The following is a 16,263-nucleotide window of genomic DNA, read 5'->3' as shown; positions in this document are numbered from 1 at the left end:
GGAAGACATCAAGTTTAGAGGAAAACATCAGAATTATGACATTTCTCTGGTAGAGATTCATCCTGAAACCTGCAGAAAGATGCTAAATTTAGAGGAAAAACATCAGAATTATAACATTTATCAGGTAGAGATTTACCCTGAGAGCCCTGAAACCTGAAGAAAAACGTTAAATTTAGGGGAAAAACAGAGAAATTACACCAAAACCTGAAGGATGATGCAAAATTTAGAGGAAAAAACATCAGAATTATAACATTTATCAGGTAGAGATTCATCCTGAGAGCCCTGAAACCTGCAGGAAGATGCTAAATTTAGAGGAAAAACATCAAAATAACAACATTTATCAGATGAAGATGAGGGTCCTGTTGTTCAGATGAAGATAAAGATGAAGATGAGGGTCCTGGTATTCAGATGAAGATGAGGGTCCTGGTGTTCAGAACTTCAGATCTTCCTGCAGGACCCTCGTCTTCATCTTGATCTTGACATTCTCATCTTGATTGTGACAACTGTCGAACCCATGGAACTTCTGTCTGTCCTTCAAGGAAGACTTTGGGATTTTTGAACCTTGGCTGTATTTAGGGTTGTCCTGGGGTGAAACTGAATGATTGGAACCAAAATCAGGCAGATCCATGCTGTATTCACCGAGTTTCATTTTTGCCTGAAACCATAAGTAAGTTTGAACGGGGAATTCATAGTTTATTTCTGAAGACATGGCTGAATATTTAGACGATTCTGAATACTCTGATGTAGTATTTGAATTTGATTTGTGGATTCTCTCCATAATGTTGTCAAATACTTAAAACACTATGAGTAACAAAACAAACTCCTGAGTATCACAACAGCATGGCTGGCTGAAACTCTGCAGCCTGTTGCCCCTCTCCCTGTCCCTCTCTTCTTCTGTTGCAGCTTCTCATCAGTTCAAATACATAATATAGGCCACCAAGTTCAAATACCTCATCCAACTGTTCAAAATCTTCTAAATATTCAGCCATCACTTCAGAAACAAATTACAGGTTTCTGTGTCTGTAGATCCACACACACTCCCCTGCTTCAAATGACAGACTACATAACAGGATGTAAACAAGGGCAAGAAGCGACGTCACGTAAATAAAAAGGAAGCATTTGTCTCCATAATGTTGTCAGATACTTATCATAGCAATCTGAGCTGGTTAGTCACAAAATAAACACTTTTATTGACATACTTTTGATGCAAGAAAGATCCCCACACAACCCCGTTCAGACTTAGTTTTAGTTCCTATCATTGAGTTGCAGCGCTGGACTACCTACCTTAAAGGTACCGAGGAGCCGGCTACAAGCATGGAGAGCAAAGCTTAAACAAAACAAAAACAAGAGGACATGGGCCTTGACGGTCACCTGAATTTTTCATGTAGTCAGTTTTGCTGTTTATGGAAAAAAAAATATGAATCCATGTTTTGAATGGTATACCACTTAACTAAATCAATTTAGATTCAACAAAGTTTGTGACTTTGGGATTTTCATACAGCTACAGTCATATCAGAAGCAAACACCCAATGCTTGTAGGTTGGATTTTTTCAGCTCCATCATAGATTAAGCCAATGTTTTTAATTCAGAGCTCTTTCAATTTTTAGAGAGGTTTTGCCACCACTTAAGCGGCTTCATTACTTGAGGATTGAATGCAAACTTCACAAACTTATCGAGACCTGAATTTCTACGGCATCGAGGTTAAGATTACTATTTTTAGATAAACTTTGCCCACTCCCTACGGGGAAATGTGAAACCCTAGGGCCTGGACTCTTCCATCCAAAAAGTGTATTTGATTCTTCCATATCTGGATGTTACGAAGATCTTTGAAATTTGTAATTAATTAAGGTCTTTGACTTCGTCTCAGGTGACCTAATAAAAACTGTCTGAAAGTGGTAAAAAATTGTGGTTGCATTAAAATACACCTCATAGTCAGCTATGCATTTATTGTGATTGACTTATGAAGTTCAGCAGTCTATATCATCATATCACACATTCTCTTTTTAAAACTGCCTATCAGTTAATTTTAAAACATTTGAATTGCCAGTAAGTTTTGAATGATGTTGTAAACGTTGAATGAAAAAGGTTCTGCAATGTTGTGGAAAAAAGGAATGTGTGCTTCTGTTTAAAATGAATACCAGTAAATCTCGTCAATCATTACTATTATATAAACATGTTAATATATTTTCTTACATCACACATCCTGATGATCTCTGAAGTATCCTCCGAGAAGAAACGTGGAAGACCAAGAAGGGCAGCTGTCCTCCTATTCTGACTTGTGTCCTACATAAAGTTAGACAAAAGTGAGCTCATGCAATACTACAGTTCTTATGGAAGTTCACATTGACAAATTCACACTATACATACCTCTTTATCAAGGTAATGCTCAACACTTTGAAGGGTCAACCTCCTGCTTGATGAAATGACTGCTTTATACAACTGCAAGAGAAAAAAAAACTAAAATGAGCTGCATGTTTTGAAAAGGATAATGTGAATCAATTTTTAACCTATCTGCATCATCTTATATCACATGAGTGACTAAGAGTGAGAGAAATAGATATTTTGGGTCCTTCTACGTGAAACTGCATTTACGTTATTAAGTATTTCTACAAAGAACCAAAAAATCTAGTACATTTTTAAAAAGATGCAGGGATTGGATCTAACAAATATTTGACATTATTAGATAAGTCGTATACAAAACAAATTCCAGTATTTCAATCAATAAAAATAAAGAAAATTAATTTCCCCAAATTTCCCTTTTACAAGCTTCCAAATTTTAAAAAAAAAAAAAAAAGTGCTCCAATGTTTTGTTTAATGTGAGTGAAAATAATCTATTTGGGACAAATTTGAGGGTGTCACCATGCACTTAATGAAGCTGTTATTAAGAATTTTATCAATATTATTCAAGGATCAAGGAATCTTTTATTGTCCCCGTGGGGCAAATCACTTTACAGTCAGCAGAACAAGAGTCATAACAATCGCGGAGTACCAGTTACATAAAGCACAGACGACAACAATAAATAGGACGAACAGATTAGTCAGTCACTTGTTTCGCAGGAAAATTGCAGCAGGGACAAAAGAATGCTTGAGTCTTTTTGTCCTGCATCTTGGCAGGATGTACCTGCGGCCTGACGGGAGCAGCACAAACTCACCAACCATTTTCTGACCTTTTATGGAATAATCAATTTAATAACCACCAGACTGAATGAAAAATAAAATTAACTGTAGATTGTAGGGTCATTAGGAAAAGCAGAATAAACTCCACAAGTCACACACAATTCAGACAGTGCTGCAACCTGACAACGATGTTCATTCACAGAGCAGCTGCGGTCTCGAGAGGGAGCTCGGTTGTGATAGCGCGAGCAAGAGGATGAATAGAGAGCGCGCGCGGCGGTGGATAAAAAGCGGCGCGTCAATGCAAGAAATTAAAGGTATTTCAGCTCGTTTCATTACGATACGCCGTTCAAACACAAATGCCTGCCCTCAAACACTCGGACCATCGACGAATACGTTGACTATATGCAGTAAATATAAGCGTCCAAGTCTTTAGACTTCATTAACGTGTTATTTCATAAGTTAAAACTTACGGCGCCGACGGCTAAAAAGCGAGCCCTGACTCTAGGTGGGGGGAGGGGGTGCGTGACGTGACTCAGCTTTCGCGGGCATACCAGAATATATCCAGCACTATTTTACCGTGACTGTGTCCAAACTAGCTAACTAACAAATGGGTAACGTTAGCCAGCAGTTCCTTGCAGGCAAATGTTGAGTTCAAAAGTTTTTTTTTTTAATTGCTCCTGTCACGTCGGAAGCATTTGAAACCTAAATGAACGCCCGTCAACTAAAATACGTCCCCCATGGACAACAGTGGTGTAATTTACTAATGCGCCATTTCAAACTTCGGCTAACGGGATGGATTAGCACAGAGAAAAACACGAAAATGTAGTCATATTCGCAAAGCTCTGACAACGTGCTGACTTTACTCCATTTTATCACAGAAGAAAATGACATTGTTTTTACATTTTATCGACAAAAACTCAAATGCACTTTCAGAAGATAACTTACCTCCTCGCCGTGTCTCTTCTCCCAGCAGAATGACGTATCCCTCCGCCCTGGTCAGTTGCACTCTGCTGCGTCACTGCGTCAGATTGCAGCTAGCGGGAAAAAGGTGTCCCTCCGCCGCTGGAAGTAGAAGTGTTTTCTATATTGTTTGTCAATAATTAAGTTGTGGTTGAAATACGATGGTTTGTCCAATTTAGAGAACTGGTGAGCACGATAATTATTAGATATCATAGCTTTACAGTTTTATTTTTGACTAATCCCAAAATTATGGTATTTCTTCTGCAGGACCCTCCTCTCCCTCAACCCAGCACCCCGTTTCTTTTTTCAAGGTATAACTTACAGAAATAAGTTAAATCAACACTGAAGGTCCTGATAAAACTTACAAATAGTTAAGACAATTAATTACTTTAACTTTAATTTTCTAAAACTTATAAACTTGAGTTCAACATTCAAAACTTACCATGACAATTTGAGATAAAGAACACAAACAAGTTCACATAACTTAATGGAGCTGGTAAAAAAAAACAGCCCAAAACCTGTCCTCCCCAGGTAAAACTGCCCCCTAAACTAGCCTTACCAAGTAAAACTACCCCAAAACCTGCCCTTTTCGAGTAAAAGTACCCTTAAACCTGCTCTCCCTGGGTAAAACTGCCCCCAAATCTACCCTGACCAAGTAAAACTGCCTCAAACCTGCCCTCCCCTGGATTAAAAAAAAAAAAAAAAAAAAGGGCCAAAATTTCACTCCTAATTGACACTTACCTAGAAAAACTACCCCCAAACCTGCCCTCAATGAGAAAAATTACCCCCAAATCTACCGGCCCCGGGCAAAAGACAGCCCAAAACCTTTCCTCACCAAGGAAAACTGTCCCCAAATCTACCACCCTGGGTGAAAAGTAGCCCAAAACCTCATATCCTCTTGTAAAACTACCCCCAAACCTGCCCTCACCAAGTAAAAAAAGCCCAAAAAATGCCCTCAACAAGTGAAACTGCCCCTAAACCTGCCCTCAACACATAAAACTGCCCCCAAATCTACCCCATCAAGTAAAAAATAGCCCAAAGCTTGTCCTCATCAAGTAAAACTGCCCCAAATCTATCCTCACCAAGTAAAAGACAGCCCAAAACCTGCCCTCAACAAGTAAAACTGCCCTTAAACCTGCCGTCCCTGAGTAAAACTACCCCCAAATCTGCCCTCAAAGTAAAACCAGCCCCAAACTTGCTCTCATTAAAACTACCCCCAAATCTGCCCTCAAAGTAAAACCAGCCCCAAACCTGCTCTCATTAAAACGACTCCCAAAGTTGCCCTCCCCAAGTAAAATAAAAAAACAAAACCTGCCCTCCTCTAGTAAGAAACTGTAAAAACAGGAAGATTGTCACCTTTCAGAAGGTTCGAAAACATCAAAATTATAACATTTATCAGGCAGAGATTCATCCTGAAACCTGCAGAAAGATGGTAAATTTAGAGGAAAAACTGAGAAATTACACCAAAACCTGCAGGAAGACATCAAGTTTAGAGGAAAAACATGAAAATAACAAATTTTATCAGGCAGAGATTCACCCTGAGAGCCCTGAAACCTGCAGCAAGATGGTAAATTTAGAGGAAAAACTGAGAAATTACACCAAAACTGGCAGGAAGACATCAAGTTTAGAGGAAAAAGATAATTATAACATTTATCAGGCAGAGATTCACCCTGAGAGCCCTGAAACCTGCAGAAAGATGCTAAATTTAGAGAGAAAACATCAAAATTAGACCAAAACCTGCAGGAAGATGTTAAATTTATTAGAAAAATATTAGAATTATGACATTAATCAGGTAGAGATTCATCCCGAGAGCCCTGAAACCTGCAGAAAGATGCTAAATTTAGAGGAAAAATTGAGAAATTACACCAAAACCTGCAGGAAGACATCAAGTTTAGAGGAAAACATCAGAATTATGACATTTATCTGGTAGAGATTCATCCTGAAACCTGCAGAAAGATGCTAAATTTAGAGGAAAAACATCAGAATTATAACATTTATCAGGTAGAGATTTACCCTGAGAGCCCTGAAACCTGAAGAAAAACGTTAAATTTAGGGGAAAAACAGAGAAATTACACCAAAACCTGAAGGAAGATGCAAAATTTAGAGGAAAAAACATCAGAATTATAACATTTATCAGGTAGACATTCATCCTGAGAGCCCTGAAACCTGCAGGAAGATGCTAAATTTAGAAGAAAACATCAAAATTATAACATTTATCAGGAAGAGATTCATCCTGAAACCTGCAGAAAGACGTTAAATTTAGAGGAAAACATCAGAATTATAACATTTATCAGGTAGAGATTCAACCTGAGAGCCCTGAAACCTGCAGAAAGATGCTAAATTTATAAGAAAAATATCAGAATTATAACATTTATCAGGTAGAGATTCACCTTGAGAGCCCTGAAACCTGCAGAAAGATGCTAAATTTAGAGGAAAAAAATCTGAATTGTCACATTTATCAGGCAGATTCATCCCGAGAGCCCTGAAATCTGCAGGAAGACGTTAAATTTAGAGGAAAAACTGAGAAATTACACCAAAACCTGAAGGATGATGCAAAATTTAGAGGAAAAAACATCAGAATTATAACATTTATCAGGTAGAGATTCATCCTGAGAGCCCTGAAACCTGCAGGAAGATGCTAAATTTAGAGGAAAAACTGAGAAATTACACCAAAACTTGCAGGAAGATGCTAAATTTAGAGTAAAACATTAGAATTGTAACATTTATCAGGGAGATTAATCCCAAGAGCCCTGAAACCTGCAGAAAGACCTTAAATTTATAAGAAAAATATCAGAATTATAACATTTATCAGGTAGAGATTCACCCTGAGAGCCCTGAAACCTGCAGGAAGGCATTAGACAGTATGCCAGCAGGCAAGGCACCTGGTCCTGATGGTTTCCCTGCTGAATTTCTTAAACATTTTTGGTCAATGTTGGCACCCCTTTTCTTCAGGACAGTGACAGAGATTAAAAATAATGGTTATATCAGTCCGCACATGAATACAGCTGCAATTAAATTATTATTGAAACCAGACAAAGATCCTACGCTTCCCTCTAGCTATCGACCTCTGTCACTAATCAACACCGACATCAAAATTATCTCAAAAGCTCTCACCTCTAGGCTGGAGAAAATCATCCCGTCAATAATTCACAGCGATCAAACAGGATTTATAAATGGCCGACACTCCACCAACAATATCAGAAGACGTCTAAATCTAATCTCTTTGACGCAACGCCACAACAAAGAAGCTATTGTTATGTCACTGGACGCAGAAAAAGCCTTTGACAAAGTTAATTGGTCCTTTCTCTTTGCTGTGCTCCACAAATTTGGCTTCGGAGAATCGTTTATCCAGTGGGTATCAGCTCTGTACAACTCACCCAAGGCTACATTCACCAATGGGATCACTTCACAAAGCTTCAGTCTGCAAAGGGGAACGAGACAGGAATGCCCACTCTCTCCCTTATTGTTTGCGATCTTTATCGAACCATTAGCAACAGCTGTACGTCAGAACACCGATATCAAAGGTATCTGCGCTCTGGAGTCTGAACATAAAATTAACCTATACGCAGATGACATCTTACTTTATCTACAAGAACCCAAAACTTCAGTAAAGGAAGTATTTAACCTCATCACAACCTTCTCGCGTCTTTCAGACTACTCCGTCAACTGGTCAAAATCAATTATATTACCTTTAACAGAAAACTCGTGGAATCCCGCAGTCCAAAACTCGCATTATTCTTTTCCTACTGGCAACATCAGATATCTGGGCATAAATATTTCCTCCAAACTCTCAGAATTAGTTCACCTGAACTTCACTCCACTTTTGGACAAAGTCTGTGATGATCTGAGGCGTTGGAACAACCTCCCCATCTCCCTTTTGGGACGAATAGCTACAGTCAAAATGAAAATATTACCTAAAATCAACTACCTCTTCTCCATGATTCCATTTAAACCCACATCAAAGTGGTTCCAATCGTTAGACTCCACTATTGGTAAATTCTACTCAAAGAATAAAAAGGCTAAAATCAGTTTGACTACCCTCCAGAAGAATAAATCCGAAGGGGGACTGGAGGCTCCCAACTTCATGTATTATTATTTATCCAACCAAATACAATATCTCACCAAATGGATACATCCACATGAAGAATATAACTCCTGGCTGGAACTAGAACAGTTAGATTGTAACCAGATCAAAATCTCTGACCTTCCCTTTATCACTTCTGCCCTTAAACATCATTCCTGCTTCAAGAACCCTATGATCGCTTCCACCTTGTCTGCTTGGTGGAAAGCACTGGAAATCACAGGCTCCCAATTAAAACCCAGTATACTCTCCCCAATCTGGCACAACCCTGATTTTGCAAACAACAAAATAGCTCTTTATTTCAGCACATGGGCAGAGAGAGGAGTCACTCACCTCCATCACCTTCTGGATGATAACACATTTAGGACATATATAAACTTATTCCAAACATTTGAAATAAGAAATGGAAATTTTCTTCAGTACCTACAGGTAAAGAAGACGATTACAAGTAGAATTCCATCGCTTCAGACTACTTTACAGTCAACGGATTTACAGCCACCTGAATTTGTCGAATACATTGTGAAACTGTCTCCAAGAAATAAGAAGAATCTCTCAAAAATTTATAGTTTACTCTCAAAGACACACTCTATACACCTACCAACTCAAAAATGGGAAAAAGACGTATCCAAATCTTTTGACTCTGATTTTTGGACCCAGATCTGTGAAAACACATTTAAAATGACTAAAAACACCAACTTACAATTGATCCAATTTAAGGTGCTTCACAGAACGCATATAACGCAATATAAACTGTATAAAATGGGCTTCTCGCACTCAGACACATGTACGCAATGCACCCAAAACATGACGGACACTTACTTTCACGCTCTGTGGCTTTATACACCCATCTATCAATTCTGGGTAACAATCACACAGAAACTCTCCAATATTTTGGACTGCGGGATTCCGCATTCCCCGAACGTTTGCCTAATTGGTGATCTAACACAAACAGCCCTTCCAGACATTCATATCCAACCCATACTTGCAGCTATCGCCATTGCCAAAAAAACTATTTTAGTTAACTGGAAAGATAAGAAAGCCCTCAACATCATCCATTGGCTGAACCTCCTCACAGAACACATTTCACTTGAGAGAATATCTGCTATCAGAAAAAACCAATTGGACTCCTTCAAAGAAAAATGGTCTCCATTTATTAAATCAATAAATATTAATCTATAGCCTCCGCTTGTATGTGGGCGTATGCCACTTCCCTCATAAAAATTGTAATTATTATTCTGTCTGTGTGTATGGTCTGACTTCTGTCTGCTTTATTTCAGTTTATTAACCCTCTACCTTTTTAAGTAGGATGGCACCATGGACTTCAAGGCTGTGTGCATGCACTAATGGTGTCCTTTTCCTATTGCTCCTGGGGTTGCTCTCTGGCTCTGCGGGGCCTGCGTGGCTCGGGCCCCTCTGCCTGGGGGTGGGTGTCCCCGGTGTCTCTCCCTTTGAGCCCTGGGTCTGCTGGGTCTGTGCGCTCTCCTGGGACCTTGGGGGTGGCGGCGGCTGGTCTCTTCTGGGGCGCCCTGGCTGGCCCTGGGGTTTGGGGTGGGTCGGCCCTCCGGGCGCTCCCCTGTCCCTTCCTGCTCTGCTTCCCTCCTCCTCCCTCCTCTCCTACCCGGCCGCTCGTCCTCGTCCCTCTCCCTCCCCTGGGGGGGGCTGGGGATAATGTTTCCAGTCTGGGATCGGGAGACATTAATAGGGAGTAATGGGGGGGTTTCACTAATATGGCCTCGCTGGTGGGACCCAGCCCCCTTATGGCTATGGGGTGGTGGGGGTGGACCATCATCTGTGTTGCTGTGGCTGGGGGGTCCCCGGGACCTGGGGGCTGTGGTCGGGGGGGGGGGGGGGGGGGGGGGGGGGTGTCTCCTGCGTGCCCGACGGGTCCAGGCTGGTGCGATGGCTCTTGGTGGGCTGCGGGGGCTGGATTGGCCGTCCTGGTGGGCGCTGTAGCTGTACTGCGGGCTGGTGGCATGTGGTGGCTCTGTCCTGGTGGGTTGTCAGGGCGCATTGCGGGGGGTGGGGGCCCTGGGTGTACTGCGCTCACCTGGGGCCTGGTGCGGGGGGTATGCGGGGTGCCTCCCTGTCGGCATCGCCAGGCCCCACCACACTGTCCATTTTTACCCTCTGGACTCGCATCGGGTCCCGGCTCCGATTTCCTCTGGCCGGCTCCCAGTGGCGGCCTGCCTTGTGATGGGCTGGTTGCCGCCCCTTCGGTGGGCCGCTCGGCCCCTGTGTCTGGCTTCCTGGCTGTGTGGGGCCGTTGGCCCCCTCGGGGGTGGGGGAGGGGGTGGGGTTGTGCGGGTCGGGTGGTGGGGTGGGGGGTTTGGTGGGGGCTGGGGTGGGCGGGGTTGGGGTTTGGGTGGCGGATGGGTCCTCGTGCCCCGGGCCGCCTGGGTCGGTCTGGGCGCGCTGGGGGTGTTGGTAGCTGCTCCCTCTTGTTCTCCGGGTCCGCGTCGTTCACGGTGGCCCCGGTGGCTCTCTGGGGATGCCGCCCTGTGGCTCCTACGGCCCGGGGGGAGGGGTGCCCTGTTGGCTTGGCCCTGCCTTGCCGTGATTGCTGTTCTGGGCTTCGGGGTTCTTCACACTTGCATGTTTGATCAGGTCTCGCCAGCTACTGCCGAGTCCCATTTCAGCGATTGATGGGACCCACCAGAATGTGCTGAGAATCTCTCCAGAGTCTCTACCCTAAACTCATTCTCTCTTTCACTAGTATCCTCTTCTGGCCTATTCTATTCTATTCTATACTATCAAGACATCCACAATTATGGTGCTCAGTAGCATTTGTTTAATTATTTATTTATTGAATCTCTTTTTCTTTTGTGTTGGTTTGGTTTTCTTTTCTTTTTTCAAATTTTTTTTCTATTGATGGACAGTTAGTAGTTGGGCATAACACACCACCTTACAATCTTTAATTGCAACAGCTCCGCCTGTTAATTTCTATCCCTGTTCGTCCTGTTTGTCCTGTTCGTCCTGTCCAGTCTTTGTTTCCCCCACACATCACTGAGGTGTAGCACTGCCCTCCCTGGCTTATAATAGGGAATTCTAATAAAGAATGTCTGCTAAGCTTTCAGGGAGGGCCGGTGATGGTCACACACATGCACTAAATATTAAAATATTTGGCTGCAAGACTAAAATATGCATCAATCTCATACAATGTTGACACCTCTTTTGTGGAGTTAAACAATGAGAACAAATGCAGACAAAAAAAAAAAGAATGCACTGAAACTTTGCTCCCACTAGCTTAGCCTCGCCGTAGCACGCAGCTCAAAGGGGCGTGTCCTATCTACTCATTCATATCTATGAGAACAACGGTGGCTGCACATAAGGACGCCTGACGTTGATTAGCTGCGTAAATACCATTATATACAGTCTATGGTAAATACGTATGTGAATCGCATCATTGGCTGCAGCAGCCAGTCACCGGTCACTCACTGACTCACATTGAAAAATAGCACAGAATGAATTGTTACGTGTTTATTTTATTTATAATTTAGGTTGGATTTTTTTTTCTGTGCGCGGAGACTGTGTCAGCAGTGCGCAATTGCGCATGCACGCGCGCAGCTTAGAGGGAACAGTGGTCAACACTGAAGAAAATCAATATCACCAAGGCAGCAGGTCCAGACGGGGTGCCGGGCCGGGTCCTGAAGGCATGTGCAGACCAGCGAGTAGGCGTGTTTACGGACATTTTCAACCGGTCCATACAGCAGGCTGTAGTCCCCACATTCCTTAAATTCACCACTATAGTGCCCGTGCCCAAGAAACAGGCAGTGAAATGCCTGAATGACTACCGCCCAGTTGCCTTGACACCAATAATAATGAAGTGCTTTGAGAGGCTGGTCCTGCATTACATCAAGGACATCATTCCTGCTGATCTGGACATCCACCAGTTGCTTATAGGGCAAAATGATCAACGGAAGACGCCATCTCAACTGCCTGCACACGGCCCTGACCCACCTGGAGGGCCCCAACACCTATGTTAGAATGCTATTTGTTGATTTTACATCAGCATTCAACACCATCTCCCCCCATAAACTGATAACCAAGCTTGGCCATCTGGGACTAGACACCACACTCTGCTCCTGGATCCACAGCTTTCTCACCGGCAGACCACAGAGTGTCAGAGTAGGAGAGGTGACATCATCCACACTCACACTGAGTACAGGTGCACCTCAGGGCTGCGTCCTCAGCCCGGCCCTGTTCACCCTTTTCACACATAACTGTACCTCCATCCACCCCTCCAACACGACAGTAAAGTTTGCTGATGACACCACCATAGTGGGATTAATATCTGACAACAACGAGACCCACTACAGGGAGAAGGTCCAGCACCTGGTCAGCTGGTGCTCTGAAAGTGACCTGGTGATGAATACCATCAAAACAAAAGAGATCAACCTCTCTGCATAAATGGAGAGGAGGTGGAGAGGGTCAGCAATATCAAGTACCTGGGTCTCCACATCACCAGTGATCTCACATGGACCTCCAACACCTCCCACTTGGTGAAGAAGGCTCAGCAGAGACTTTTCTTTCTGCGGAGGCTGTCATTAAAAACAAAAACCAGCAGACTGCAGAACAGCTTCTTCCCCAGAGCTGTCGCTGCCATCACACCCCCCACCCATTGCCCCACCACCCAGTCATTCCCCCCTCCCAGTTCATCTATGCAATAAGAACTCTATTTCAACACTGGACCACTTTATCAGCACTGATCACTTTACTTTGTTTGTATATAGTACTTTGATTCTTCTTTTTATTATTTGAGAGTATTTTTAAACTATTTTTATTATTTGCACTGCTGCTAATTGTCGCGTTCTTCAGACAAATTTCCTTGTACTTCTGAACAATGACAATAAAGGCTCTTTAAGTCTTTAAGAAATGCAAAAAAAGTTTAAATCTCATATCTAAATAATCTGGAATATAATTATTAATCAGCTTGATAATTACTTTATATTAACCTTTAATTATTGTCTTCTGTGTTTGAATCGGATGAATATGTTGTGATGTAATAAAGAAAAGTACCATGACACTTGTCTGATTGGAATGAAAACACAAAACCTTAAGTTATGTTTAATTTACTTGATCTTAATGAGTGTTTCTAATGTTAATGATACAGACACACAATAGCCTTGTCTGGGTGAATTTGAGATGTAAATCAAAATTTACATTCAGATCTATTTTTTATAAAAGATTCCCTCTCACACTGAGTATAAATTAAGTTTTACCAGGTAGATTTTGCCACACTGGTATACAGAAAAAGCTAATTAAAATAAAACAGGTTCCATTTTGTATATATAAAACATCTTAAGTATTTCAGTAATGGAGATTCAGAGGTAAATACCAAACATATTTGTCATGTGCAATTTAAAGTTCAGCCAGAGGGCGGCAGAGAAACCACAAATAAGAACCTAGTTGTCTTGTGGAGCAGAGTTACATGCCACAAACATTTGGTGTCCAGGAGACTATATTGAGACCTTTCAAAATAAATGCATTGATTTTTTGTTGTGTTTTTAAACACTTCTGTTAAAGATCTCTTGTTGAATTAAGATAAGACACCGGATTGCCTTCATTTTCTCTGCCATACCGGAATAGAAGTCTGTCTTGGAGCTACACTGCCTGGGCAGATTCTGAATGGTGAACTGGTCTTGCAACATTGCCGCGTTAGTTTCAGGCAAACAAAGCAGAACTCCTTATGACATCGAGGACATATAACATTTTTGCAGTTTTGTCTACTATGTTCTATCTTCATGCCACATGTAGGACAGAGTCGGATAGAGGGGCAGCTGGTGACGCCCGCCACCTCCGGCAGGTCGATGGATTTGCATGTCTGCAGCAGTTGCAGGTCCCTGTTGATGCAGTCATTGTTGCCACAGCGGTCCGATCGAGGAGCTGAGCCCTTCCATGGCTTCTGACACTGCCAGCAGAACTGATAGGTTCCCCCCTGATCAGCTGTGCATATGATACATATAACAAACAGGTTGGAAAGATCCTTCCTCTCCATGTTTGTTTTGCACTGGGGACACTGATGGGGGAGAACAGTGAAGAAAAAATAAACATCAGTCCACTTGATTTGGTTTTAATGTTTAAATCAGAGTAAATCCCTGAAAAGTCAGCATTAATACAACCACAGAGCACTGGACTACTTACTGGCTGAAACTCGCAGTGTCTAGCAGCAGCCATGCGGGCCATGTTGTTCTCAAAGTGCTGCATTTCCTCAACAGATAAATCTGCCAGTCTGCGCACCTCTTGGTACGACCACGCCTTATTGCACCTTGTGGTCCCCTCTACCAGTGCAGGGCATTTAAATGTGTAATGCCCCTTAAAACACAAAGAAAAATCATTTTGAAATGACAGAAAGCAATCAAGGGACTTTTTACTTAAGTAGAATATTGAGGTAATTAAGAGATCTGACTCTACTTGAGCTCTCTTTCTTGCAAGTTTATACTTCTGTTCTCCTACTTTTCATATATTTTTCACTCCATCAAGGAACACGTTGGAGTTTTGTGGCGATAAGCGTCTGTCTGTCTGTCTGTTCGCAACATTACTCAAAAACCGAATAACGAATTTGGATGAAATTTTCAGGGAAGGTCAGAAATGACACAAGGACCAAGTGATTAGATTTTCGGCTTCTAGTCTGGATCTATGGATTTGTTAAAGACTTCTGTATCATTGCGAGATCGTGGTCACTGTAACTATGATAACAAGTGAACACTACGTCAGTTGCCTGCTGACGATCACAAAATTGCGATCCTACTGCAAATCGACTGCTGTGGACTTATCGGGACTTATCTGTTGGAAATCATACAAGCAACAATTGATTAAATTGTTGGGGTGTTTCCGAGTTCCATCACTTTCCACCGCCCACTACATATTTAAGTCACGCAATTCGATATCTGTATATAACGTACACATGCATAACACACGCCTGTGCGCAGTGCAAGGTCATTTTTTTTGTCGGAAATGACACAACGACTCAGAAGCCTTGGTGGAGTACTGCGCTCTCTGAGTATTTTTCTTGTTTTTAAATCTGTCCTGGCTTTGGTTTCTGCTTTTATATCTCCTGTCCCTATCTTTGTAAGTGCACAGTTTACATCCCTTTTCAATAAGCTACTTAGTGCTTGTGCTTCCTCTCTTTCTCTGTTTTCCCTCCTTTCTGATTGTCTGTTCTGCCCTCATTGGCTTCACCTGTATCCCGTCTCATCGATGTGTATAATCTTGTCTCTCTTTCGATTCCATTGTGCACATACAGATACTGCATCCATTATACCTGGTCCAGCAGGTTGCGACACCACTGTGTTAGAGATTCAGGAGTGACGGCGTGGCCGCAGGACATCTCTGCTCTGAGAGAGTCATCATCTGAGGCTGAGGTGGGCAAAAGCAAATATCAGCTACATTACTTGGTAATATGCAGTTCATACAGCTGTGAGTTCATGAAAATATGAGGAGACAATTACAGAGGAAGGGGAAGAAAAACTACTGAAATTGTTGTTTGTAGCATTTTTCTGTTCAGTGAAAAAGAAAAAGAATCTTACAAATTGGATCCAAGTCGTCCCTCCTGGTGACAAACTTGAGGGTGGTATCTAGTGGGTCATAGCCCTTCATCTCTGGTAGGCCCTGAATGCTCATGTTCTGTGTGAAAAAAAAATCTGAAACCATGAATACTGAAAAATAAGATTTACAGAAACACTTTATTGAAATAGTCCATAGTATATTTTGTAACTCCCATTTTTGTTCTTTGTATTAGGTAGATTTGGAGCATCAGTTTGTCTTAGGTTTTGGAGCAGTTCTTATAATTTGGTGGCTTTGACTGATGTAAACAGGAAGTATAACGCTTCTATTGAGAAAGTCTGTGGGTTACCACATGAGCTCTGTTTTATGTTCTGTAATGCTTCAACAAACTGCCACCATTAAAAGTATGCAGAATTAAAACAGACAGACACTTTATTTATCCCCTTCAGGCAATTCTAGAAATCCAGGAGCTCACACACGCTACATTCAAGGTAGATAAGGAGACAATATACACCGATCAGCCACAACATTATGACCACTGACAGGTGAAGTGAATAACATCAATCATCTTTTTATAATGAAATGTTCTGCTGGGAAACCTT

General features: G+C 42.1%; 1 protein-coding gene across 1 annotated transcript; it reads right to left on the bottom strand.

Annotated features, from left to right (window-relative positions):
• Positions 1-12,628: 12,628 nt before the first annotated feature.
• Positions 12,629-15,899, bottom strand: LOC111585000 (uncharacterized). Its single transcript, XM_023294376.3, has 5 exons — positions 15,685-15,899; positions 15,420-15,514; positions 14,300-14,470; positions 13,886-14,174; positions 12,629-12,696 (listed from the first exon to the last, which is right to left on the bottom strand). The coding sequence occupies exons 1-5, from the start codon at positions 15,806-15,808 to the stop codon at positions 12,629-12,631; spliced, it is 747 nt and encodes a 248-aa protein (XP_023150144.2). The 5' UTR covers positions 15,809-15,899.
• Between the last annotated feature and the right edge of the window lie 364 nt (positions 15,900-16,263).

Source organism: Amphiprion ocellaris, chromosome 4 (assembly GCF_022539595.1).
Source record: "Amphiprion ocellaris isolate individual 3 ecotype Okinawa chromosome 4, ASM2253959v1, whole genome shotgun sequence".
In the NCBI taxonomy this organism is placed as follows: domain Eukaryota; kingdom Metazoa; phylum Chordata; class Actinopteri; family Pomacentridae; genus Amphiprion; species Amphiprion ocellaris.
The sequence above is the reverse complement of the archived record's forward strand: the minus strand, read 5'-3'. Positions and strand labels throughout refer to the sequence as shown.

Coding starts and splice junctions, on each gene's coding strand:
- LOC111585000 (XM_023294376.3), bottom strand. CDS start 15,808: ATGGTTTCAGATTTTTTTTTCACACAGAACATGAGCATTCAGGGCCTA. Junction 14,471..15,419: donor GTCGCAACCTGCTGGACCAG/GTATAATGGATG, acceptor TTGTGTTTTAAG/GGGCATTACACATTTAAATG. Junction 14,175..14,299: donor GACACTGCGAGTTTCAGCCA/GTAAGTAGTCCA, acceptor CTCCCCCATCAG/TGTCCCCAGTGCAAAACAAA.